Below are 27,545 nucleotides of genomic sequence, written 5' to 3'. Positions count from 1 at the left end.
AAAAAAAAAAAAAGAGTTGTTAAATGTTCCATTTATACACCTTAAACATTACAAAGATTTATATACAGGAATGACCACTCCCCAAGATTGGAAAATGGTCTAGGAACCCCCAAAAATATAGTCTCCCAACTTTTTCAAAAAGACCTGGATGATTCACAAAGACAGAGCCAAGCTCTCAATGCATTTTCCTCAACACAGTTAACAAACACTGCATCTAGATCATGTTGGCCAATGCCAGAGGAAAGATTATGATACGGAAAATCCCTCTCCAGCGGTGGTGCTGAGCACCCTGGCTTGACCTGGGTGACCGTGTGGCCATCATTTCCTGAATCGCTTGAAGAGTGGGTGCACGTGCTTCGTGGAAGTCTTGCCCCGTGACGAGTGGTACTCCATGTACACGGTGTCGTCGGCCCCAGACATAGAACTCATTGTGCCAAAGCGCCGAGACACCTGCAGGAGAACCCAGCCCAAGGTTAGTTTACAAGGGGAAAGACACTCCTTTTAGAACATTTATAATTGTAGTAAGTTTTTCAAAGTTTTTAATATTTTTTTTAGAACATTTATTGACTACTTACTATGTCTCAGGCATTATACTAAACAGTTCACATGCATTTACATGTTATTAACTCATCTAATCCTCCCAATCATTATAATCCTCATTTTACAGATGAAGAAACTGAGGCACAGAGAGATTAAGTAACTTGTCCAAGATTACACAGCTCTTAAAGAGACGGGATTTCAACTCTGGCAGCCAGCTTCAGATTCCCTATTCTTAACCATAATGCTATTCTGCCTCTCTTACTAACAATTTATGAACAGAATTTTTCAACAGTGAGAACAGTGGTCCCCCAACAGCTCAAGACTCCACCATAAGGTTTTGAATCAAATGGAAAGCCAGAAAGCCCTGGGCTTGAATCTTGGATCTACCTCTCACTGTGGACAAATACTGAATGTCTGCACCTCAATGAACTCATCTATAAAATGGGGACAGCCACATCTGTCTTGACATACATGGTGTGAACAGAAATCACACAGGCAGGGTTTGACCCAGAGCCTTGCACACCACTTGCACCAGATTACAAGCCTAGGGACATACAGGCACCAAGCAATGCCAACCTGACCTTAGGTGACTCCCTGGTTGGTGGCATTGACCAGGCATTCCAAGGACACAGTGAGAGGCAAGCATCCATGAGGGAAGGCTCAGACACCTCCGAGCTGGTCTGGTCCCCCAGTCTCAGGCTAGAGGAAGGGCAGCACCTCCCCGGGGGACAGTGTATTTCTTCCTTCACCCCAACCACTGCTCACTTCTTAGCTCTAACATCAATATAGTTTCCAATGTACCTGACTACACCGTACTTTTCTCTTGGAAGAGCCGGATAAGAATGCCCCATAATGGTACTTTCATTAGTTATACCATATTATATAGGACTGGGCACAGGCAGGCATTCAGTAACTATTTGTAGAATAAATGGAAAGTTCACTATTTTCAGAGAACTCTACATATTTTAATTAATTTTATTTTAGAGGCAGAGACAGAGCACTAGCTGAGGAGAGGGGCGGGGGGGACAGAGAATCTCAAGCAGGCTCCAAGCTCAGCGTGAAGCCTCTATGGGGCTTTGACTTGAGCTAAAATAAAAAGTCAGACGCTCAACCAACCCAGCCACCCAGGTGCTCCTTTTTAATTTTTTTTAATTTAAATTTTCTTTTTGTAATGTGAGAGAGAGAGACAGAGAGACAGAGAGAACTCTACATTTTTCAAGATAAATACTGAAACTAGCTGGGAGAGGATCCTTAGACCCACCTTACTGGACAGCTTACTGGACTAGACCCACCTAAGCTGGACGGCTTAGCTCTATTACTGAGGAGGAAGCCAGAGTTGAATTGGCCTGTGCAAGGCCCTGGACGGCGGGCCCAGGCCTGCAACACCCCCTCCTGCAGCCACCTGGGAGCCGGCCTGGGGCCACATTTGCCATCCTGGGCTCCCCCATTCTGTGCACAGAGCAGGGGGCCAGCCACAGACTATGGGCGTGGCCACATGAAACAGCGTGTCCAGAAGGAAGGATGCACCGAAAGGTTAACGGGGGCAATTTCTGTTATTCTCTTCTCCACAGCTTCCTGGTCTTTCCAAGTCTTTATGGAGGTCGCACAGGTGCACACGCACACATGCACAAGGGACGCAGTGCATGCGGGCGCATAAGAACTCTGTCTTTTGGGAGAACTGGCAGGTGGGGCGTCACCCACTCACTCACCTGGCTGGACCTGGAGCCAAATTCTCCTGCCACCACCTCTTCCTCTGCATCCAGGTCAGTGGCTGCCAGGACCTTCTGTAGGAGCTGTTGTTGCTCTTCCCTCGTGGAAAATGCCAGCTCTTCTTCCTCCATACCAGCCAGCTTTGTGATCACCTATAAAGCCGAAATCAGCAGGCCACATGGCCCCTTCTGTTTTGCCTCCCTCGGACCCAGCTGAGCAGGTGGCTAAAAACGGAGAGCTCCTCTCTGGCATTGCAGAGACCATCTTCAGAGCCATCTGTAACAGGGAGCTTAACTGATGACTGCGGGGCAAGAGATGGGAAGGAAATTCCAGAGAAACCTACTCCCAGAACAGCAAATCCATAATCACTTACAGACAACCAACGGGACCTTGACAACTCTAATGCGCCCCCATGGCAGTATTCCACCTTGCACCAGGTAAAGGAAGGGACCAAAGATGGAGGGCACAGCCTGCCGCCCTCAGGAAGGGTCTTCAGCCCCCTGGGCTTGGCCCATAGGACTTCCAGCAGGACGGCACTTAGAAATGAGAGCATGTCGGGGTGCCTGGATGGCTTAGTCGGTTGAGCCTCTGACTTCGGCTCAGGTCATGATCTCAGTCTGTGAGTTCGAGTTCCGTGTCAGGCTCTGTGCTGACAGCTCAGAGCCTGGAGCCTGCTTCAGATTCTGTGTCTCCCTCTCTCTCTGCCCCTCCCCTGCTCATGCTCTGTCTCTGTCTCAAAAATAAGTAAAAACATTAAAAAAAAAAAAAAAAAAAAAAGAAATGAGAGCATGTCAAGGTGGGTTTGCAGCACTTTCTTCTAAGACAGCAAGAGAACAGCATGTAGAGATGTGGTTTTCCCTTCTTTGGAGGTGACTCACTATGAGGCCTACCAATCCCTGAAGAAAGCCAGGACTGATGACGTAGAAAAATCTCCCCGCCCCACCCCACCCCCCGCTAAATCTTCTCATAATTTTAATGAGAAGAAAAGGCCTAGAAGTAGGGATCTGGCTGAGCCCGTCAGGGGGCCACAGGCCCAGAGCATAAACATCGGGCGTTTCTGCCCTGGCCTGACCACCCCTCTGGGAAGTCCAGGGTCATGATGGCAGGAGCTCTAACCGGGCTGCTCTCAGCAGGCAGCTCTGAAGGCAAGTGGGGCAAAGGCCCCTCCGACCAGCAGACAATCGCAGGTCCAGGTGCCTTTCTGCCAAGGGCACCTTCCAAAAAGCCCAGGACATGACCTGATTTGGCACATGTTCTCTCACTGGACTCTCCAGGGATCAGGACGTATGAATGTTACTATCACCACCTACTTTTCACAGACACATAAAAAGGTCATAATGCAAATCCTTCAAAATACGGTCAAGCATCCTATCCTCTAGCCCAGCATGAGAAATCTGAAACTGTCACTGCTTCCAGCTAAAAAAGGAGGGGTCAGACGACCCTGACCTCTTATCTACGGTTAATGACAGAAGCTGGCCAACCTGAAAAAGACACAAGCGAAAGGATCTGAAAAGGCAGCCTGCAGTCTTCTGAGAACCAAGAATCTGGGAACCTACATGTTCTAGGGGTGTCCTTTTAGTCCCCAGCTTCCAGCACCCTCCATCCACCCCCACAAACAAAAACCTTTAGGGGTACAAAATCGTGACATAACCTTTCCACCTGTGTCAACAGAAGAGAACACAAACATGGCAGCCGGTGGAAGTCAGCCAAAACGTTAGCACCTCCCAAACTGCACAACCGTGGGTTCATAGCGCATGGACACCTGTGCCGTGAGGCCCCTGAGGCTGACTGACAGCACAGCTCGCCCAGCACCCGGTGGGGCGCCCCATTGGAGCCGACCTTGTATCACAAATCAGGTGTGTGAACAACTTGGGAAACCCTGAGCTCCAGTGGACAGCCACTGCTGATGCAGGAAAGTAATCCCAAGGGGCTCAGAGTGGCACAGTGACGGCCGTAGCTCTGAGGTGTCCCGAGTCCTGCCAGGAAGCACATCTTCCTGCTGACAGCTAACATTCTTCTTCCAAGACAACTGTAAAATCTGAACAAGTAGACACTCCAGACCCCCCACTTCGGAGGCCCCATTCTTTAACCATTCACTGTGGGAAGGCCGGGCAGGAAGGGATCCTGCACGATATTTTCCCTCAAAGTCCCTGGCAATTCATGCAGAGATACAGGGAACGTGAGGCGGGGTTTCCAATGCCCTCATGCTCTGTGCCTGCCTAGGCTGTCCCCCAGTGGTGCTGATGGCGGCTCCCCCTTCTCCTGGAGGTGCGGGCACAAAGCAAGCCTCGGTTCTATTCTCACCACGCATTTAATGAATACATACCTTAAAGCTATAACCCTGGTCTACCAAGAACCTCTGCCGCTTGGTTGAGTAAGCCATTTCCTGTGTGTCCTGGGACACCAACGAGTAGAAGAAGGCATTGTACTCCTCTGCCACCATTCCTTAAGGGAGGCAAGGAAAAGACAAACATCATATGACTTCACTCATGTGGAATTTAAGATACAAAACAGGTGAACATAAGGGAAGGGAAGCAAAAATAAAAACAGGGAGGGGGACAAAATGTAAAAGATTATTAAATATACAGAACACACAGAAGGTTGCTGGAGGGGCTGTGGGAGGGGCGATGGGCTAAATGGACAAGGGGCATTAAGGAGGACACTTGTTGGGATAAGCACTGGGGTTATACATAGGGGATGAATCACTGGAATCTACTCCTGAAATCATTGTTGCACTATATGCTAGCTAACTTGGATGTAATTAATAAAATATATACATATAATAATTAATATTATATATGTAATATATAAACATAAATAAAATATATTTTTTATAATTAATACTATTTACATATATTATTATTTCATACACACACACACACACACACACACGCGCACATATGTAACATATATAAAAAGAGAGAGGGAAGGAAAAAGGACAACATTAGCTGTTACGATGCCTGGAAGCAAGGCTCCAGGGCTCAAAAGTATGCTGACCCCGCACAATGTGAGAGTTAGGGCGCTGAACCCCTAACCCTGCAGAGCTGAAAACCCACATAACATCTAATTCCCCCAAAACTTAACTACTAATAGCCTACTGCTGACCAGAAGGCTTACCAGTAATATGGAATACTTGATGAATACGTATTTTGCATGTTATACATATTACATACTATTTTTAGTATAAAGTAAACCAGAAAAAGAACACATTATTAAGAAAATCGTGAACAAAAGTACACTCCCAGTACTGGAGTTATCCAAAAAAACCCCCACAGCTCAAACTACAGTTCAAGGGTCAACAACAATGCAGTGGGAGAGCTTTGCAGTCAAGGGGCTAATGGCCTGGACTCTGTGTGGGCACTTACTTCATCAAAATTAAAAATGTTTGGTTAAAGAACACCATTAAGAAAGTGAAAAAACAACCCACAGAATGGGAGAAAATATTTACAGAGCATGTATCTGATAAGGAATTTATATCTGGACTATATAAAGAACTATTACAAGCCAATAATGAAAAGACAAATGACCCAATTATAAGAAGAGCAAAGGATCTGAACTGACATTTCTTTTTAAAGAAATTTTAATTGTTTGTTTATTTATTTATTTTGAGAGAGAGAGAGAGAGAAAGAGTTCAAGCAGGGGAGGGGCAGAGAGAGAGGGAGAGAGAATCCTAAGCAGACTCCACACTGATAGCAGAAAGCCCAATGTGGGGCTTGAACCCATGAACCACAAGATCATTACCTGAGATGAAATTAAGAGTTGGAGGCTTAACTAAGCCACCCACGTGCCCCTGAACAGACCTTTCTCCAAAGAAAATATACAAATGACCAATGAGCCCATGAAAAGCATTGAACATATTAGTCATCAGGAAAATGCAAACCACAACCACAATGAGGTACCACCTGCCACTCCCTAGGATGGCTAGAATCAAAAAAGATCAGGGTGCCTGTGTGGCTCAGAAGGTTTAAGCGTCTGACGTGGCTCAGGTCATGATCTCATGGTTCATGAGTTCGAGCCCCACGGTGGGCTCTGTGCTGACAGCTTGGAGCCTGGGGCCTGCTTGGGATTCTGTCTCCCTCTCTCTGCCCCTCCCCAACTTGCACATGCTCTCTCTCTCCCTCTCTCTCTCAAAAATAAACAAACATTTAAATAAAAAAAAGTTTTAAAGAAAGGTTATTACAGCTATTGTCAAGGATGTAGAGAAACTGGATTCCTCACACATTGCTGCTAAGAGTATCAAATGGTGCAGCCGTTCTGGAGGATAGTCTGGTAGTTTATTAAGATGTTCAACAGAGTTACCACATGACTCAACAATCTACTCCTAGTTATACCCAACAGACCTGAAAACATACACCCACACAAATTTGCACATGACTTTCATAGCAGCAGTATTCCTAAGAGCCAAAAGTGGAAACAACCCAAGTGTTTGTCAATAGAAGAACGAATAAATAAGACACACAATGGAATATTATTCAGCATTAAAAAGGAAGGAAATACTGATACATACTACAATAAAGATGATTCTTGTGAAAACATCATGCTAGTGAAAAAGGCAGTCACAGAAGACCCAGACTGCATGATTCCATACATATGAAATGTCTAGAATGAGCACAATTATCAAGGTAAAAATAGTCATGATTGCCTGCAGGTGAGGCTGGGAGGCAAGAAGAAAGGAAGAGTTACTGCCAATGGGAAAGGGTTTCTTTCCTGGAGAGATGAGAATATTCTAAACACAGACTGTGGTGATGGTTATACACTTTGCAATTATATTAAGAACCAATGGGGGCGCCTGGGTGGCTCAGTTGGTTAAGCGTACAACTTCAGCTCAGGTCGTGATCTCAAGGTTCATGGCCTCAAGCCCCGTGTCAGGCTCTGTGCTGACAGCTCGGAACCTGGAACCTGCTTCAGATTCTGTGTCTCCCTCTCTCTCTGCCCCTTGCCCACTCACACCCTGTCTCTTCCTCAAAAATAAACGTTTTAAAAAAAAAAAAAAGAACCAATGAACTGGGGCACCTGGGTGGCTCAGTCAAAGTGTCTGACTTCAGCTCAGGTCATGACCTCACAGTTTGTGAGTTCGAGTCCCACGTTGGACTCTCTGCTGTTAGCTCAGAGCCCACTTCGGATCCTCTGTCCCCTTCTCTCTCTACCCCTTCCCTGCTCTCATTCACTCTCTGTATCTCTCTCTCAAGAATAAACATTAAGAAACAACAAATTAATGAACTATACACTTCCAGTGGACCGACTATATATATGGTTTGTGAATTCTGTCTCAATAAAGTTGCTTGAAAAAAAAAAAGAAAAAAAAACCCAAAAAAACAAAATCCCAGGTCAGAAACAAAACCTAGAGCAGAAGAATGATCACAGAAACTAGGACAGAAAATACTGAAGCCTGTAAAACCTGATCCTTCTGGAAAATCTGCACATTTTGCTTCACAGTCCAAATGTCAGCAGGTTCAATATCTGTGTACTGCCTCTGAATTCAATTGTTTCTTAGTCTTACAAGAGCTCACAGATGCAAAGGTAGCAGCCAAATACGTTGCATCAAATAGTATTTTTAAAAAAACAAATTCTACTCAAATTCAAAGGGGCTTTAAAATTAGATTTGTTTCTTTTGGGGGGAGGTAATGGGTAAGGCATTAAGTTAATGAGATACATTCACATATACTAGCCAGATGATATTCCTGTCAATTTATAAAAGCTATCGTTTCTCCAGCAGCCTTTTACACTGTTCTATTATATATGGCTCCCTCCTCACAAGAGTCCTTCAAGAGTCCTTCAAGAGGACTGTCACTCCCACTCTGGATGGGAAAGCAAGGCTCAGACCGGCAAACTACCTGCCCAAGGTCACCAGGGTGGTCTGGTGCTCAAGTTCATGCTATTTCTACTAACATGCCCTGTCTCCAGTTTAAATACAATCAGCCGCCTCTTAAACACATTCTACAACAGTATGATTCCAACATATGCCCCTACCCTTGTTTCCAGTCACCCTAGCAGTCCAGCTGCCCCTAAGGAAAGCAAATTCCCTGAGGACAGGGCCTATATCCTGGTCTTAGGGCATGCCTGGTCCCAGGAGGAGAGACGCAGCCACTCTAAGTGTCAGTCCCTGCCACACCCACCGTTAGGGTCAGGACCCTCTCACCACAGGTAACAAGCAGAGACTCCGGCCTTGCACCCTCATTCACTAAGCACGACACCCCTGCTGCGAGCTGCCGCCCAAGGCAGGACTCTTCACAGGGTGCGCGTGAAGTATCCCCGTGTGGCTGCCCGAGCTGCTCTTTCCAAAGCCCTCCCCAACTCCTGACTCAAGGCCCAGGGTTCAGTTCTAGCTCCCACACGGCACTGGCGGCCCAGCTCTGCTTCCTGCCTTTTATGTCCACAGCACTGCACACTCACACTGCTTCCCTGGCCCCCGATGGCCTACCAATGCGACAGCTCGGCTTAGAGGACACCCAACGCGGAGCAGGCAGCTGCCACGGAGAACGCCCACGTAGGAACTCCGAGGCCAGAGAAAGAACACAAGCCACGCTGATCTTGGTCGTTGCTTTGGGACCCCTCCCTGCGGCATCTACTTAGCCGGGGTCCCGGGGTCCCGGGGTGCCTGCTCACCACCACGGGCACGCAGGCAGCGCAGCCCTACCCTCTTCCGAGTCCAAGTGGCTCAAAAGGAAAGACTTGCTGGAGCAGAAGGCGTAAGGCCGCCTTTACCTTTTTTGGCTCGGAGCACTCGCCCCAGCCTCTGGGCCTCCTGCCGCCGGGAGCCACCATGAGATGAGATCTGAATGAGAACATTTGCTTCTGGCAGATCAAACGATGTGTCACCCACCTACAGAAATGAAACAGCGTTGAGTGTGACAAATTTTTTTTTGTTTTTTATCTGGGACAAAAAGAAAACAATCAATTGGCCTGGAATTTAAATAAGCTCTAAAGATAATTGAGAGAGACAAACCCATCCTCTTCCCTCTGTACCGGGGTCCTGTGGATGCAGGCAGGCCTCTAGGACCTTCTGTGAACTCTCCTGAGAGCTGTCCTAAAGAAGCGGGTCAGGACTCCCAGTCCCCACCGGCCATCTCATTTATGCTCCCAGGCCAGGCTGCTAGGGACCAGAGACAAGAGGGCCTATCGACAGAGATTCTTTGTAAAGGATTACTCTTCTTTTTTGCTACAGAAACACGTCTGCACAAAACCATCTACACTCGTGACTGGAGGCCAATGAAACCATCAGCACATGTGGGACACAGGACCTGTCAGGGCCCACTGCCCACACCAGGCTGGATCTGGTCTGGGTAGCGGCCTTGGCTTGAGGGTTCCAACCATGGAGGTTCCCAGCACACATCTAAGTGTGGTACTTACTAACCCAGCTGTGATCAACTTCATTGGCAAACCGCATTTATTTTGAGCTTTGGGCCTGTTCTAATCTGAATGCCTGCTCTACACTGTTGGGCCACAGCTTCTAACAGTATCACCGAGCTGAGCCTTTGTGCATTCGCACCGTGCCTACATCCACCGCCCACCACACCACGGCACAAGAACAGCCAGGATGAAGGTTGCCCACAGCCCACAGGAAGCAAAAACTCCACAAAGAGAACCTCATCTAAATGTCCACTTCTGCCAGAATAGGTAATGAAAATTTTCCCCTGGGATAGAGAAAATACAATTTAAAATTCCTATATCCCCAAAAGAAGTGGGGAAAACCTCAGTCAAGCAAAGAGACTTTATAAATTGTCCACAACACATTCAACCCCACAACTTCTCCTTCTGCTACCCATCAGAAAGCATTCCTGTCACCAGACACTGGAAACATGGGAATGAGAAGTGACACATGACGTCCCTTCAACAAACATGAATTCATGGCCCTCGCAATCACCCAGTGTCCCCTCTAGCCCTGGGGGTGCTGAGGCCTCACCACCACCCTGCAGGGCACACAGACCTTGGATATGAAGATGGTGTTGATTTTGGGGTTGTGCTTGAAATTCTGGAGAATCTGCATCCTCTCTCCCTGGGATGTAGGACCATAGATATAGGGTCTAAAGAAGAATGAGGTGTGTTAGGAGGACCACAGAATCACCCCCCAATTAACATCAGTGGGAAAAGGAATTCTTGCAAGGTTGCTCCCTCCCGGGAAGCCCTCCACCATGCAAGAATTATCAGAGGGAGGCCCATAAAAATGAGGGGCTATAGACCCTCAGCCAAGGTTCTGGTCACCACTCTCTTCAGGATTTCCTCCTTCACATTTTTCCTTGTTTCTGGACTGTGCTTTTTCCTGAATCCACGTCCCTCAATCTAAGCTTAGTGTCTACACGAGCAGTGCTAACACAGCATCCAGGTGGGACTAGGGGCCACTGAGGATGCCGCTGGTGTTTCCTGAGAAGCTCTGTCTAGATGCAGGGCTGGCTGGGATGCTGGCCCAGCCAGCCTTGCCTTCCTGGCCCCTGTACAGTCTGAACTCAGCTCCACCAGAGTGCTCACTCGGCCTGCCATTCCAGATACCAACTTGTGCCCACCTTCGGAGCCCAGCTCATAGATGGAGCCCCACCAAAGCAGCATGACTCTGGCCCCTGACCCCTGGGCTGAGGGTGACCAGGCTGCTGCAGAACCAGACCTTCAGACCCTAAGAGAACTTTGAGAGGCAAAGAAGGAAAACCAGGCACCTTCTGTACTCGTGTTTGGGGGAAGATTAAGCTGCCTTGGGGCAACTCCAACTCTTCACTTCTTACTTGTTCAGCCTAATGGCATATTCTTTCAGGGCAAACACATTGTCGGCAAAGACAATAATCTTGTCATTCCTCCTTTCATGAAACTTGATAAGAAACTGGCAAGCTCTGAATTTGTTGGGGTTCATGGTATACAGCAAGATTCGTTTCTTGGTTTTGATTGCCACATACTCCCGGTAAAACTCAGGAGACATCGGGCACCAAACCTGCGACACAGTAAGAATCAAGGGTCAGTTTGCAAATTTAAACATCACACAACTGGAAACTTTTAAAGACCATTAATTTAGCAGAACTAGCTTTAAAACAAATCAAAACAAAATCAAGTACCTAATGTTGAACCAGGACACTTTCATATTTATCTCTTAACACATAGATATAATAATAATTATTATTATTACTATTATTATTAATGTTTTATTTATTTTCGAGAGAGCACAGCAGGGCAGGGGCAGAGAGAGAGAGGGACAGAGGATCTGAAGCAGGCTGTGCACTGACAGCAGCAAGTCCAATGTGAGGCTTGAACTCACGAACCTCGAGACCATGACCTGAGCTGGTCAGATGTTCAACCGACTGAGCCACTGAGGCACCCCAAACACATAGATTTTTAAATGCATCGATATCTGGGGAATTACTTTCACACCAGCTCCAAGTAAGTAAAGGAAACCAGATTCTCAACCAGTGGTCCAAGTAATCCCTCCCGTTTAGACCACACCTCCACACACAAGTCTACACACAGCACTGCTATGGAGAAGCGCACACATACCTCCTAGCTCTGTCTGTTGAATTAGCCTAGCAATGACATCCTAGGAGTAATGAACACACCTAGCACCTAGATCTTGGTTTGTAAATTCCACTCTTTGCTAAAAGGGCACCTTGGAGAAATGGCTGATTTCCAGGGCCAGAATAGGTAGGGAAAGTACCAGATAAACCTAAAATACCTTGCTGTGCCAGAAAGCAAGGAAGTGCTCAAAGAATGGGGACATGTCAAATACATACAGGAGCCAGGCTGAAGGGGTCCCACTGGTCACATCTGAGACAATTTGATCCTTCAAATAAGAATGACAGGAACACTCTTTGGGGCCTCCTCTGTGCTGGGCCCTTGTGCATGGGCTGCTGGCAAGCTTAAGGAAACTCAGACAAATATACTCAAGTGCCATGGGTTTTAAAGGTCTCAAGGCTGTGAACACACAAAAATGACCCTCTGGAAACTTTGCACTGAACAGGCCACAAAGCCTATCCTGACAGGCTCTGAATTCTGGGGTGTGACCAGTGCCACTTCTGTGTGATCACCACAGACCATTTCTTCATGCTGCAACCACTGTGGACTCAGCTGCTGTCGCTCCATGCCTACCACTGGCCTGAACTCGAATTCTTAGGTTTTGCTGCCACTGTTTTCTGGTTCCCCCTGGGCTGTGTCCTGTTATGACTCCGTTAGGATTTCTAGTTCTTTATAGCCAAAGCAATTCTTTTTCCACAGTAAAATCTTTAAAATCGTGCATTTCACAGAACACGAATGGTCCACAGACATAGGAAGCAATACTCAAGGTCATTAGTAAACAGGAAAATACAAATTAAGATCATAAGGAATACCATTTTCATACTTAGTATGTCAGCAAACAATTAAAAGAAAATAAAACTCAGTATTATGTACTCAGTATGATGTACTCCACATCACTCAGAAGATGTGGAGTAATCTCACTCACCCGTGATGAGAGTGTCAGCCGGTCCAATACTTTGGAAAACAGTGTTTTCTAGGACACAACTAGTGAAGAGAACAGCCACACAGCCTTTGACCTAGATATGCTACCTCTGGGTGTATCTGCCAGAGCAGTGGCCTTCAGAGTTGAATCATTTTAGGCCACAAACTAAACATTCATATGCATGAACACAGTTGTATTAAACAACATATACTCAAGAACAAAAACAAAAAACAACATCTACCCTTAATGTACTTATGCATTTTGGTAGATTCTATTCTTTCCTGATAATGACCCAATAAAGTAATGTCACCGCCTACTATGGGACCACAGTCCACAGTACAAACAACACTGCTTTAGAAAAAAATGACCCAAGGCTCCAGAAAACAGGTATAAAAATATTTGCGGCAACACTATCACAACAGCAAAAAAAACAGAAACAAAAACAAAACACTAAGCTCCAAATTTATGAAGAATAAATCAGTGGCTTCCTAGGGCTGGGAGCAGAAGCAGGGATTCATGGCAAATGGGCATGAGGGAAATTTCTGGGGTGGTGACGGGGTGGTGGGAAATGCAATTCAAAACTGGAGGGTGAGGACAGCTACATAATTCTTTACACTGACTAAAATCACAGAATTTACTTACTTACAACAGGTGGATGTTATGAAACATCAACTTAACACCTCAATAAAGCTGTTACAAAGACAAACTTAGCAACCCAAGTGTCTGTCAACATTATTTTTAGTGCTGTGTAGTATTTCATCATATATCCTGTTGTGGTATATTTGTACAATGGAATACTGCAGAGCACAGCTACCTGCATCATCAAAAAAGTAATACATTACGCAAGGGATAAAAGTACCAAGCAAGGGACAGAAGTCATACGAGAACACACAAAACTAGGTTCTATTTTCATATACAGGAAGACTTTTTTTGAAGGCAACGCTAAACAAAGTAGGTGATGGAAATATACACAAGAGGTTAAATAATAAAGGGAGAGGATGACAAGTTCTGTCGTGGGACAGTGAATCCCCTCTTGGAGGAGGGGAGACACAACTGGAGAGGAATAGGCCCTCAGAGATTCCGGCAATGCTCTGTTTCGTAGGATGCGTGTTGATTATGAAGAGGCAACTACAGGGTAAGGAAGTTTTCAGCAGAGTAAGTCTACCTGCACAGGTTCCTCACACTCACCGTTACCCAAGAGGCCCCCTTCTGCCCTTGTGGGACAGAGGCCACCTGATCCTAGCCAGTGAGTGACAGTCATTTCAAGTTGCCAGGAAGGATGTTTGCAATTGTTCCTTCTGAGAAGACTTACCTTTGAATGCGTATTTTCAACATTTACCTGTGCAGGTATTCACTGTGGAACAAGACTGGGACAATGTATTTCCCAATGTGTTTAGAAATGATGTAGGCCACAGGTGCCTTCTGGGGACACCAAAACCAAGAGGCTTTGACCCTGGGGTGGCCTGGATGGTGGCCCACACAGGAGCACCCAGGAACTCCTCAAAGGTGAGGGTGGGCAGGACCATCCAGAGATGCTCACTCCCAGGGAAAAGGAGGAGTGGATTTGGAGGTCAAACTAGCCTGGATTACCATCCCGACTTGAGCACTTACTGACTGTGTGCCCCTGGAAAGGGGTTTTGTTTCACAAGTCTTTGGAGTGGGTAGAACACTGCCCACCTCACAGGGGGACTGAGGGAACAGTACAAAGTGGCAACACTTCTGCTCAAGTCCTGACTGTGTATCTGCCCATGGGGAGGGGACCTGAACCATTTCTCCTTAACCATGGGTGGAATCCCTCTCTCGAGACCATACCAGGAAGGGGAAAGCTACCTCGGCACACTGGACTTTGGCGATGTAGCCATTGTTCTGCAGCTCCATCCAATTGGCTTCGTAGAGCTTGGGGCCAATCAGAAAATTTAAGTCGACAATTTTGTCATCTTCCCGGACGAGGGTGGCGGTCAAACCCAGCTTGCAGTGGGCCTGCACGATGGTAAGCACCCGTCGGAACATCCTGGCTAGGGAAACAATCAATGCATTCACACTGTCACTTTTTTTAACATTTTTTTAAATGTTTACTTATTTACTTTGAAAAAGAGCACAAGCAGAGGAGAAGTAGAGAGAGACGGAGAGAGAGAAACCCAAGCAGGCTCTGCACTGTCAGCACAAAGTCCAATGTGGGGCTCCATCTCACAAATCATGAGATCATGACTTGGGCCAAAATCAACAGCCAGAGGCTTAACCGACTGAGCCACCCAGGTGCCTCAACACTGTCGCTTTTTTAAATGCTCAAGTACCACACACAGCCTTGCGACTTTACACGGGCCTGTGACACTAAGTGGGCTAACCCCGGGTTTCTAAATCATAGGAACCTGACTCTAGACCAGAATGACTAGGCAAGAACACTTAATCATCACTTTCAGACCTGTCCAAAAGAAGGAAGAAAAAGAGAACAAAAGGGAGAAATGGCTTTAGGGAAGCTCCAAATCAGTGAGCCCCAGGATCCTCCTTGTAACAGCTAAGCTACCAACAGGAGTGCAAATGGCGATCTGAAACACGATGTAACACTTAAACACCAGTGAGCTCCAAATGATGCAAGGAATGTATTCATCCTAAAACTTGTACCCAGGATACCAGGAAGATGGCTGGGTGACCATGGGATCAGAGAAACAAAAGGAGCCGGGTCTGCTGGACTTCCTACCATCTTCCCAGAAAGCAGGAGACAACAGGGAGACATGAAACCCCAGGCAACTCCCTTCTCCTTAGGAAACTCCTTTCTCTGAGCTTTCCAATTAGATTCATCTGGTCCACCAGCAACCTCCTGTCTCTGTTTGGAATGTTCTAATTCTGGTTTATCAAATTAAATAAACACATAAATGGGATTAAGATACTAATTTCAAAAAGAACCAATTAATGGGTTTTGATGGGCTCATCCTTTAAAAATACTAATACTCCGGGGGTGCCTGGGTGGCTCAGTCAGTTAAGCATCTGACTTTGGCTAAGGTCATGATCTCACGGTTCCTGAGTTCGAGCCCCAAGGTCAGGCTCTGTGCTGACAGCTCAGAGCCTGGAGCTTGCTTCAGATTCTGTGTCTCCCTCTCTCTCTGACCCTCCTCTGCTTGCAATTAATTTCTCTCTCTCTCTCTCAAAAATAAGTCATAAAACATTAAAAATTTTTAAAAAATACTAATATTCCAAAAAAAGGTTAAAATGTTTGTGTTTCGTTTATCTTACAATACAATTAAAAGTGAGGTTAGTGATACTGCAGAAACAGAGGTTAACAATCTGAGGAAGGAAGGGTCAGACTGCACCAGAACACAAACCAAAAACATAAGAACAGTGAGACAGCAGAGGACTGTCTGGACCCCCAGTAAGTGTCCAGGTCTTCCAAGCCTAAGGTGGTTTGCACATACACTTGAAGACAAAGACCAGCAGCATAGTTATCTCCAAGGACTGTGCCACTCCAAAAAAAGGGGAGCCAAGGACCGCAGACCAGGCTCCTCGTGTCAGAAGGGCATGGCAGCCAAGACAATGGAGACAGCAACCTCATGCGGGTGCCAGGGAGGCAGCGCCGGGGACAGCCCAGAGATGCTATCAACCCAAGGGAAGCATGAGTCTGCTCCCTGCCTGGAAACTCTGCAGCCAGAAAGAAGCCCCCACTGTGGCATCTGCCCTACAGACCAGCCACGTCCCACTACCACATTCTCCAACAGCCATAGGGCTGTCAGGAGGAGGAACCCACATATGACACAGTGTACAGATGGTTAAGTTTTTACACAGCTATGTCCCTGTGAAATCACCCAGGTCAAGACAAGTGTTCCTAGCACCTAGAAGCCTCTCCTCTGACCCTGCCTGTCAATACCAACACTCCCCCCTCAAAGGAATCACCATCTCACTTGTCATCCAAACTTTGTATTAATAGAATCACAATACATATTCTGTGGGTGTGATTTGTTTTGCTGTACATGTCACAGGTGTCAGTTGTCTCCCACTTCGTCCCTAGTCCAAGCACAGTGCTTGATACATAGTGGGTTCTTAATAAATACTTCCTAAAATAATGAAAGTGGCACAGTGCAGTAAACACTTAATACATGCAAGTCTGCAGTTACCGATATTTTATCAATACAGTGAGTGACATAATAGGACTCTTTTTGGATGATGTCTAAAAGAAAACAGCCATCTTTACCTCTTGAGATAAATCTCAAAGATTTATCATTCTACCTCATCCAACGTGGTATACTTGTTTAACAATCAAGAATCTTGCTGTGATTTGTTAGGATTCCCTAATTTAACATTGGCTCTCTGGCCCAGTGAGCATGGCCAAGCCAAGAAGCTCACAAGAACACGACTGAACTCAGAATTCTATTTAGAGCTGTTTGGTTTTACTCTCCTACCCAGCCAGAGACAAACTGACCCAGTGAATCAGGAAGAGAAAACACACAGATGGCAAGCATGAAATTTTGTGGGGTACACCCTGTATCCTCATCACCAGACAACCAATCTCAAGCCTGGCTGCCGCCCTCTGAAACCTGGGACCTAGGCTAAAAACGAACATCAACATAAACTAAGTACATACGCAGGTTTCCCAAGTTTCAAACACAGACTCCTAAAGAACCACTGCACAGCACTTCCAAACTCATTTGTAGGATGTGATTCTCTAGGTCATCGATTTCCAATCCAATCAGAGCCAGTAACCTCCTGCTCCTTAAATTTTTTTTTTTGGAGTTTAGTTTTTAAATTAGCACACAGTAAAAAGTGACCTTTTGCTGGGGGTGGATGGGATTGGTTCTATAAATTTTAACACATGTGAAGATCTGTGTAACCACCACCACAATCAGGATACAGACAAACCCATTACCCCCAAAACATGCCCTCCTGTTCTCCCTTTACAGCCACACCCTGGCACCCACTGATCTGTTCTCCATCACTAGTTTTGTCTTTTCAAAGGCACTATACACCATATAACCTTCCAAGATGGGCTGATTTCGCTCAGCAAGTACCTCTGAGATTTCTCCAAGTTGTTGCATGTAGCAACAGTGTGTTGTTTTGTGGCTGAATAGAGTTCCAGGGGAGGGACCTTCCCATTTGTCTATCCAGTCACGTGCTGTTGGGCATTTTGGTTGTTTCCAGGTTTTGGAGACTCTGACTAAAGCCCCTACGAACATTCATGTACAGGTTTTTGTGTAAACCTGAGTTTTCATTCTCTAGGACAGATGCCCAGGGGTGGGCCTGATGAGTCACATGGCAATTTTCTAAGAAACTGCCCAACTTTCCACAGTGTCTGTACATTTTGTGATTCCTCTGGCGGTGCATGCCAGCTGCTCTGTACTCTCGTCAGTTATTGTCAGTATTTTCCATTGTGGCCACTGTGATGGGTGTGTGGCAGCATCTCATCGCATGGTAGTAATATGCACTTCCCTCAGGGCTAATGATGCGGAATATCTTTTCAAAGGCTCCTAGGCATCTGTATATTCTCTTTGGTGAAATGTCTACTCTTGTCTTTTGCCGATTTTCTAACATCTCTGCCACCGCCAGAATGTCTAACTGGCAATCAAATGAACGTGCCTAAAGCCGAACCCCTGCACTCTGCAAACCTGTTCCTTCTACAGCTTTCCCCAGTTCTGTAGCTTTCCTTCCAGTTGCTCAAGCCAAAACCCATATGGTCATCCTTGATTTCTTTCTTTCAGGTCTCATGGCCAGCCTGTCAACTCTGCCCTCACAACACATCCAGAAGTAGATTACCTTTATTCTTACTGTTCAAGCCTCTTGGTTGGGCCCATCCAGCTGCTTCCACCCTTGCCTCCTTCCGTTTATTCTCAGCACAGCAGCCAGGGTGGTACTTTCATAGTACATGACAATCAGATCATGTCACCCTTTGCTCAAATCCCTCAAATGGCTTCCCACCCACTCATATAGTACAAGCCCAACACCCTACAGTGACCTACGTATAGGATTTGGCCCACACTCTATCCTGCCTGGCCCTCTCTAACCTTGGCTTTGACTGCTCTCCTCTATGTCCCTCCTGCCGCATAGTCATCTTGGTGCTGTCGGACCGTGTCAAGTACTCTCCCACCTTGGGACTAATGCTGCCCTGTTCCTTCAACCTGAATGACCCCCAATCCCTAGGTGGCTTGCTGTGAACATCAATAGGTACCCTCAGACATGCAGGAGGGCTGGAGGGGTTCTCATTAACTGAAAAGAATGATGCTAGGGCCACTTAGGCAGTATTTTGAACACTACGTGAAAATGCCTCTGATTTCATTTCATGCAGAGAAATCCCTAATTTACATTTAACTTAGCAGAGCTTCCCCTTCATTTGTTTTATCAATGAGTACTAGAATACTATGTGGCAATAAAAGGGCAGATACTACCAATACAATGTTATATGGGTCAACCATCATGCAAAGTAAAAACAGCCACATCTAAGAAAATATATATTATATGAGTCTGGAAAATATATGAAATATTTACTATTATATATAACATATATTCCTTAAAACATATATGAATTATATATCATATGATTCACATTATGGTATTTCCCGAAAAGGCAGGTCAACTATAGAGACAGGAAGCACTTCCATGGTTCTCTGGGGCTGGAGCTGAAAACACTGACTGTAAATGAGTATGAGGGTGAGGTTCTAAACCTGGATCACAGTCACGGCTGCACAACTCCATAAACCTGTGAAAAATCTTGAATTGTACATTTATAATAGGTAGTTTTTACTGGTGGAAATTGTATCAATATAGCTATTTCTTTTTTAAAAAAATGACTGCCTGCAACACTTGGAGAAGTTGGGCTTCTGTAACGTATCAAGGATCAATACTTCAATTCAGCCTTCAAATAAAACAAACACCATTACGGCAAGGACTTCAGTGCTGCTGGTCCAGTTTTCACAGCACCATAAGCCAACCGGTTAAGGGTAAACTGAACTACAACAGTAAGATTGAGGAAGAAGGGAAAAGCCATTTTCTGAATGACTACTGTGGGCCTGTGATTCACGAAGCTGTCTGCCACCCACCCTCATGCCCACCCCCCACATGCTTCGGACTTACTTTAAAACTTTACCCAGCAGACCTTTCTAGCAAGACAGATGAGCTACACAGCAGTCTTCCCTCCACCCAACGAACAGAAATCAATTTTTGTCTCTGCAATGAGCAGGTAGCTCGGCTCTCAGCCTGCTTACCTGGTATGGTATGTACTTCATCCAGGATCATGAGGCCCCACTCCTGAGTTTTGAGCCACTCCATGACTCGCTCAGCCTCCCAGGACCTTTTGGTGGTGTGGCCCAGCATGGAGTAGGTGCTAATGGCAATGGAGCAGCCGATGGGCTTGTCCTTGGCATCGGAGGTGAAGCGGCAGATCTGGCTGTCGTCAATGGTGGACCACATCTTGAACTGGGCTTTCCACTGCTCCACAGACACAGCTGAGTTGCCCAGTACCAGACAGCGCTTTCTCACGGTGCAGGCAGCTGTCACACCAACCAGGGACTTGCCGGCACCTATGCGAAACCAAAGGGCAATGCCACCCAAGGCCAGGATGCAATGAAAGACAAAGACAGGGGTGCCTGAATGGCTCAGTCGATTAAGCATCCAACTTTGGCTCAGGTCATGATCTCACGATTCGTGAGTTTGAGCCCTGCATCGGCCTCTGTGCTGACAGCTCAGAGCCTGGAGCCTGCTTCAGATTCTGTGCCTCCCTCTCTCTCTGCCCCTCCCCTGCTCATGCTGGTCTCTCTCTCTCTCTCTCAAAAGTCAACATTTAAAAAAATTTTTTTGAAGGACACAGACAGAATCCACACACAAATCTGGGTGAATTACTTGCAATAACCCTCAGAGCCGATACCATGAGGCACTTCTTGTTCCAAGGTCTCTTTTCTTCTCTATAGAAAGGAGACACGTCTGGCTCACGCACAAATGTGACAATTAAGAGAGACAGGCACCAGGCCCTCCTGTGGCATTTTCCATGAATTTTGTTCTAATGTTGAAATCTCAAAACTCACCAGAGATAAGAGACCCTCTTATTGCTGAAATTGTGAACATGAGGAAACGAAAGCGGAGGTACACGTGGCCCCTGCCACGGGAAGGTGGTGCCTCGGAGGAAAAGTGTGCCCGGCACACAGACCACACCAAGGGCCCAGTACAAGGCAGCTCTTAGACTGCACAACGTGCTGGGCTGAGAATTTAGGCATACAGGAGATGTGTACACTACTGGCAAAGACAGAGGCGAAATTCCAGGGTTTCCAAGTTTACTATCTTCCACCATTTGAAGATCAAGATAAAAATCAAGCTATTCCTTTAAACAGCATTTCCTCCTTCACCAGGCATGTGTATCAAAATCACCCAGGGAGATTAAAAAAGAAAAAAAAAATGTGGAGGCACAGGCCTCTCCCCTGGAGATTCTAACCTCCTCAAGTCTGAGGTAGGGCCCCCAGGTGAATGTGCTGTGACCTCTGGCCAAGAACCTCAGCCAGGACCTGACATGACTTAGGACAAATGATATCAGACAGGTGCCAAGGAGGCTATACTCTCCTTTCTTGGATGTGCACACTGTAATAAGCCATCCAGGAACGAGCAAAGCTTCTCTGCTATGAAGTCTCCAAATACACACACTTACAAGCAGATTGCAAAGGATGAGACCCTAACTCCAGTGTATAAGATATCACCTGCCCCGGCAAGTGCAAGCTGGTGCAGCCACTCTGGAAAACAGTATGGAGGTTCCTCAAAAAACTAAAAATAGAACTACCCTATGACCCAGCAATTGCACTACTAGGCATTTATCCATGGGATACAAGTGTGCTGTTTCAAAGGGACACATGCACCCCCACGTTTATAGCAGCACTTTCAACAATAGCCAAAGTATGGAAAGAGCCCAAATGTCCATCGATGGATGAATGGATAAAGAAAATGTGGTGTATATATACAATGGAGTATTACTCGGCAATCAAAAACAATGAAATCTTGCCATTTGCAACTACGTGGATGAAACTGGAGGGTATTATGCTAAGCGAAAATAGTTAAGAGAAAGACAAAAATCATATGACTTCACTCATATGAGGACATTAAGAGACAAAACAGATGAACATAAGGAAAGGGAAACAAAAATAACATAAAAACAGAAGAGACTCATAAATATGGAGAACAAACTGAGGGTTACCAGAGGGGTTGTGGGAGGGGGGATGGGCTAAATGGGGAAAGGGCACTAAGGAATCTACTCCTGAAATCATTGTTGCACTATATGCTAACTAATTTGGATGTAAATTTTTAAAAATAAAAAATAAAATGAAAAAAAAAAGACAGCACCTGCCCCACATCACTGTCACTGCCCAAGATCTTACACATTGCTTAGTTGATGTGTTTACCATCTGTCTCTCTACAACCAAAATGAGCTCCCTGAGGTCGGAAGTGTTGTTCTATCCACCACTGTATCCCCACTGCTGAGGTCAAAGCCCTGCACACAGCAGGCACTCAAATATCTGTTAGGTCACAGATCAGGGCGTCATCTGACCTCAGCTGCTCCCTGGCCAGGTATGATTTAGAGAAGGGCACACAAAGGAGAGCAAGAGAAAGCTGGCAGACCATGACAGAAGAGTCTGGCCACCTTCTTCTTTCAGGTGTCACTTACCACAAGGAAGAACGATGACCCCTGAGCGGGCACGTCCATTCCCAAACATCTTCCGCAAGCTCTTTTCCTGATAAGGTCTAAGGACGGCTGTGGGTTTCAGGTCAATGTTGATATCAGGGTTAACAGAATCATTCCGGAAGTCATACTCTGCCAACAGGGGGTACTCCAGGTGGATACAACGTTTCTGGAGCTCTTCAATCATTTCCTGGGGAGTGAGCATGGAAGACATTTATAATCTTGTTAAATCCAAAGCATGCTCATAAACTATGCATAATCCAAGGGGGTTAATGGTCAAGAAGACAGCATTTTATGTAGGCTTTTACAATTTCAGATCTTGATCTGCTTGATATCAAGTAGATATCTGCTTGATAACAGCTGGGTTAAAGCACAGAAAAGCAACTCAAGTTAAGGACACAGACAAAATTAAATCCAGTCACCAAAATGCCACCAAAACCACCAAAATGCCCCTCAGACACTTCCCACATCTCCCAGGAACTTGTGAAGACTGACCCAGCAGCCAGAGTCACAGGACACTCAGATCTAACCCCATCAGGAGGAATGATGCCACAGCTCACAGACACCATAAAGGAGAAAGCAATTTCAGGAAGACACGGGGATCCCTTCCTCTCACACAGACCGCAGAGTCCATGCAGGGCTGGGCCGCTTGGAGAGGGGTACATTCACTAACCTGCTTGACTTCAAAAGATACTGTCTGGGTCTCTTCTTCTTCTTCCTCATCCTTGTCCATTTGTTCGTAGAAGTCAAACAGGTCTGTGGGGATATCAGATTTTCCCTGTGGGTCTGTCACCCGGGAAGTGGAAGGTCCACCACTGCCCTCAGCAGTCTTGGCGATCTGTAAAAAAGGCAGGATCTGAACCTCTGTGCAACAATGAAACTTCATGCCACCAAGCAAGAGCCAAAGTTGAACAAGCAACTGCAGCTGTAAGAAGACAGGAGGGGTGCCTGGGTGGCTCAGTTCGTTGAGCATCCGACTTCGGCTCAGGTCATGATCTCGTGGTCTGTGAGTTCGAGCCCCGCATCGGGCCCTGTGCTGACAGCTCAGAGCCTGGAGCCTGCTTCGGATTCTGTGTCTCCCTCTCTCTGCCCCTCCCCCACTCATGCTCTGTCTCTCTTTCTGTCAAAAATAAATAAACATTAAAAAAAAAATAGTAAGACAGCAGGGTCCCAAGATGCAAATGCTGAACTGAATGTCCCAATGCTCCCACTACCAAGGGTGACCCAGGAGCCCACGTACAGCCGACTTGCTCGTGAACGTCTCTGTGATGAGCTCCGTGGCCTCCCCGTCAGAGTTCCGCAGGCGGCACTCCCGGATCACCGGATCCTGGAGAAGATGCTGGATGACATCAGGGTGGGAGCTTTCAACGAAGTACCTAAAAGAGGGGAGGGAAGGAGGTGACTACTGAGCAGTACACCATTTCCAGAAGGTTCTGTGGCTCATTTGATCAGATGGGCTGGAAATCGTGGCTCTGTGCTTCTCTCAATCTCTTAGTCTCCCATACCCTTGGCCAGATCTGAGCTGCGAGCTACTGGCCAAGATATAACAAATGAGGTTGTGGACAGAATCTGGCTTTGAGGTCAAATAAGGAGTGGCCGGAGCCTCAGCGTCACTGCTCGGGAGCGGGGAACACGGTGGCCAGTAAATGAATTCCCAGTTTTGGTCACTTCCCTTCGCTCATCCCTTCTATCCCCTTACTCAGGGGAGCAGGTGCTGGTGCAGACAGACAGCCCACAGACATCAGCCCCTTGCCACCTGCTCTGCACAGGGCACAAGTGCCTTGGGGGGCTTGTCACAGGATCCCTTACCTGTTGTGCTTCAGGACCAGCTTGACTTTTCCGTAGCTGACAGTACATAGCTGCAAAGAGTGACAACATCCAACAGGCACAATTAGCATTACTCGGCTCACTCAGGACACATTCATTAGTGGGCATGTCTTACTACCTACCAAGTGAAGACTTCAGTTTACCCAATGTGCAATCCTAAAGAAGTCAGGTCTGCCAAAGGCGAGCTTTTTCTTATTAAACTCTACTCTTGAAAGTAAAACCTTGCTTTTGCCTGGCTCTTTCTGATGCACATCCCTTAATTTATAAAATGCTACATAAAATCTTTCTTTTATTTTCCCTTCCCTTTTCTTCTCCATTCCCACAGGCCCCAACCTAATCCAATGGTTCATCCAGCCACACCAGCATTATTACAGGTCCCAGCACAAAACTGGCACAGAGCATGTATTTAGTAATTGCTGTGTAAATTAAATGCAAAACCCCCTGGCCTCCTCACCAATGTTCCTATTTCTCCCAACTAGAATGTAAGCTTTGGAGTGCCTGGGTGGCTCATTCAGTTAAGCGTCCGACTCTCGATCTTAGCTCAGGTCTTGATCTCACGGTCATGAGTTCAAGTCTCACACTGGGCTCTGCGCTGGGCATGAAGCCTACTTAAAAATAACAATTAAAAAAACAGAATGGAAGCTTCTTGACAGAAGAGACTAGGGCTGAAATCTTCTAGGTTCCCAACAATCTTCAGGACGGAAAGCAGCAGAGGTTGTGTGGTGGCCATGGAGATCTGCCGCTCAGCTCTCAGGCTGTGACCAGCCCCTGCTGCTGCCCTTCTGGATCCCCTGCTGCATTATACCAACACCTACATTCCTGCAGGCAGCTCCAGGCCAAGACTGAGCACAGCCAGCGTGCTAATGCAGGGTTCATTCCAGCAAGGTGAGGCCCTTCTCCCTGGGCACCTTTCCATATCACAAGAAGACAGAACTCCTACCAGGGCTCCTGTCAGCTTCCCTGAGATCGGATGCATCACTGTACTGATGGTCTGTGGCACTCACCAGATCTGGGGGTCTGAACCCAACTCCCTTAGATCAGCTGAAGGTGACAAAAGCCACTGTCATCTATTCTGAATGGCACTGACCTGTCTCTCAGGACAAACCCAAGCATGTCCAATGCTCTTCATATGGAACCCTATCCACTTCAACACTTGCAAGTTCTTTTTGATTTTCCCTAATGGAAAGTGTTGACTATTGGTCCCGTGCAGGAATTCAGCCTTAGACAGAGTTTACCACTTATATTAGTCTGCTCAGCTGCTGTTCAAAACACCACAGACTGGGTGATTTAACAACAGAAACATTTCTAGAAGTCCTCCATCAAGGTGCCAGTGATTAGTTTTTAGTTAAGGCTCTCTTCCTGACTACCTTTTCACTATGTGCCCATATGACCTCTTCCTTGTGCACGTGCAAAGAGAGCACCTGAGCTTTCTGGATGACTATTCTTAAAAGGATGCTAATCCTATTGGATCTGGGCCCCACTCTTATGACCCCATTTAATCTTAATTACTTCCTCATTACAAATATAATCACATTAGGGGTTACAGCCTCATATGAATTTTGGAGGGGACACAATTCAGTCCAAAACACCATTCACTTCTGGCTGCATTCCCAAATAACCCTGGCCAGAATGGGCCTGAATTAGTATCCCCAATGTGTTAGTGTTCATTGTATCAGAGCGCTCATGAGAAGTGTGGCCTCAGCAAGAAGAGATCCAGAAGAGAAGCAGCTGCGGGAATCAGTTATGTCTCTCCACACGAGATCTGAATGGCATCTTCATGATGGCCACAGGTTGACAATGGGTAGCACCTGTCCACTATTAACACATTCACAAGGAAGGCAAAAGAGCTGGCCTTAGCTCCCCACTTGCCTTAATAAACTGAATAATTCCATCAGGGACTCCCGTCTTGCTGAGCTTCCTGAGGTATTCAGTGATGTCACTAGTTTGTAGCCCAACACTGACAGCTGCATACAGGGAGTAGGCAGTTAGTTTGTACTCATGCACGTGGGTTGGTCGGCACACTGGCTCTGCAATAGCCACCAGGAAGTCTTGAGCATATTTGTAAACCGGAGAGAAGGCTTCTAAGAAGATGTGGCCATCAGGAGCCTAAGAAACACCAAATGGACATGACAGACAAAACAAAAAACAAGAAAAAACAAATGAAGTGTAGAGACTATTAGACTCTTTCCCACACCATTACCCAGAAAAGATAAGCTGCCCAAAAAGGGATCTTTAACACCACGGATATTTTTGTAAGCCCTCCTTCAGCCAACTGTGGGCCTGTTACTTTAATCAGATGCAAGGAATGGAGAGATTAGAAGAGCAGGTTTCCGAAGTCGGTTTCCACTCTTCTTCACAGGGAAAGCCCACCTTATTGGCTATCTTCAAGGTACCTTTAGGTTAGGTTTCAAACGAACGTAGACTATCACCTACTTCGAGCTGAGCAACAGAGTGGCCTAGCAAATATATAGCTTCCATTACTTTTTGTAGATGGGTAGTTAAAATGTTACACAATAAACGGCATTTGCTCAGTAAATAAAAAAGTATTTCCACGCATGTGGTAGAACTGAAGGGAAGGGGAGACGGAGGGGCTAGAAACAAAGGCTAGTGTGCCCTGGGTACCTGCTCCTTCTCAGGCTGCTCAAACAGCATGTGTGAAAGCCGTCTCCCAGCCAGCTCTGGAGGGCAGTACCCTGCATTTCCATTTGGGGTCCAAAAACCGAACCAGCTTGGCTCTGCCCTGGCGGAGGGTATGCTTACCACCCAGAGGGGCCTCGAGGTGTGGTCGTCCTTCAGCGGCATCTGCAGCCTGTAGTCCTTGGCTCCATATTCATCAACTTTGGTGCCGGACTCATCCACCTGCTTCCCAGCCGCCGAGGGGACCGCCTCCTGAGAGTCGTTCCCGGGGACGTCGTCGTCATCTTCTTCTTCATCCTCGTAGTGCCGCTTCTTGGACTTCTTCTTATCTGCAGATACGGACACAGAAGTGAGCGCAGCAGGAGCCTAAGGTTCCCTCCGCACTGCTGAGCGACATTTCGAGGGAACCTGGCAGCAGCCGTACTTCATTCACCAACGCCATGCACCCCTAGCCAAGAGCCACCTGCGTGCCGCTGGCGTCCTCTCCCTCCAACGCTTCCCACCCGGCCCACGACGCAAGGCGGCCCAAAGGTCAGGGATCGCCCCCTGCCCAGCAGCTTGTCGCGACAGCATGAACAGGCCGCGAGACACTGCGGGGCCGGCAGCCGCTGAGAAGCCCGGAGCGGCTACGACACAGGACGACGGGGAAGGCGAGCGCAGGCAGGCCCCAGAGCGCCCGCGCCACGTCTCACCGCGGTCTCCCCGGTCTCTTTTGCCCATGGCAGCACCAGCACCACACGGCCTGTGCCGCCGGGTCTCCGCGGCGGCTGCTCCCAACGGGGC

The 27,545-nt window shown here is 46.9% G+C and overlaps 1 protein-coding gene across 2 annotated transcripts; it reads right to left on the bottom strand.

Moving 5' to 3' along the window:
* Nucleotides 1-16: 16 nt before the first annotated feature.
* ERCC3 (ERCC excision repair 3, TFIIH core complex helicase subunit) lies at nt 17-27,545 on the bottom strand. Of its 2 annotated transcripts, XM_042994191.1 has the most exons (15): nt 27,455-27,545; nt 26,886-27,091; nt 25,995-26,231; nt 24,108-24,157; nt 23,539-23,674; nt 22,972-23,136; nt 22,284-22,488; nt 19,846-20,160; nt 14,492-14,676; nt 10,965-11,167; nt 10,178-10,274; nt 8,956-9,073; nt 4,577-4,695; nt 2,250-2,402; nt 17-450 (listed from the first exon to the last, which is right to left on the bottom strand). In XM_042994191.1, exons 1-15 carry the CDS (start codon nt 27,480-27,482, stop codon nt 319-321), a joined length of 2,349 nt encoding a protein of 782 aa, XP_042850125.1. In that variant the 5' UTR covers nt 27,483-27,545; the 3' UTR covers nt 17-318. The 2 variants fall into 2 exon arrangements, with proteins under 2 accessions (XP_042850125.1, XP_042850126.1); XM_042994192.1 differs by lacking the exon at nt 17-450 and having other exon boundaries at nt 2,318-2,402; nt 4,577-4,698; nt 8,958-9,073.

This window comes from Panthera tigris, chromosome C1 (genome assembly GCF_018350195.1).
Source record: "Panthera tigris isolate Pti1 chromosome C1, P.tigris_Pti1_mat1.1, whole genome shotgun sequence".
NCBI lineage: Eukaryota > Metazoa > Chordata > Mammalia > Carnivora > Felidae > Panthera > Panthera tigris.
The sequence above is the reverse complement of the archived record's forward strand: the minus strand, read 5'-3'. Positions and strand labels throughout refer to the sequence as shown.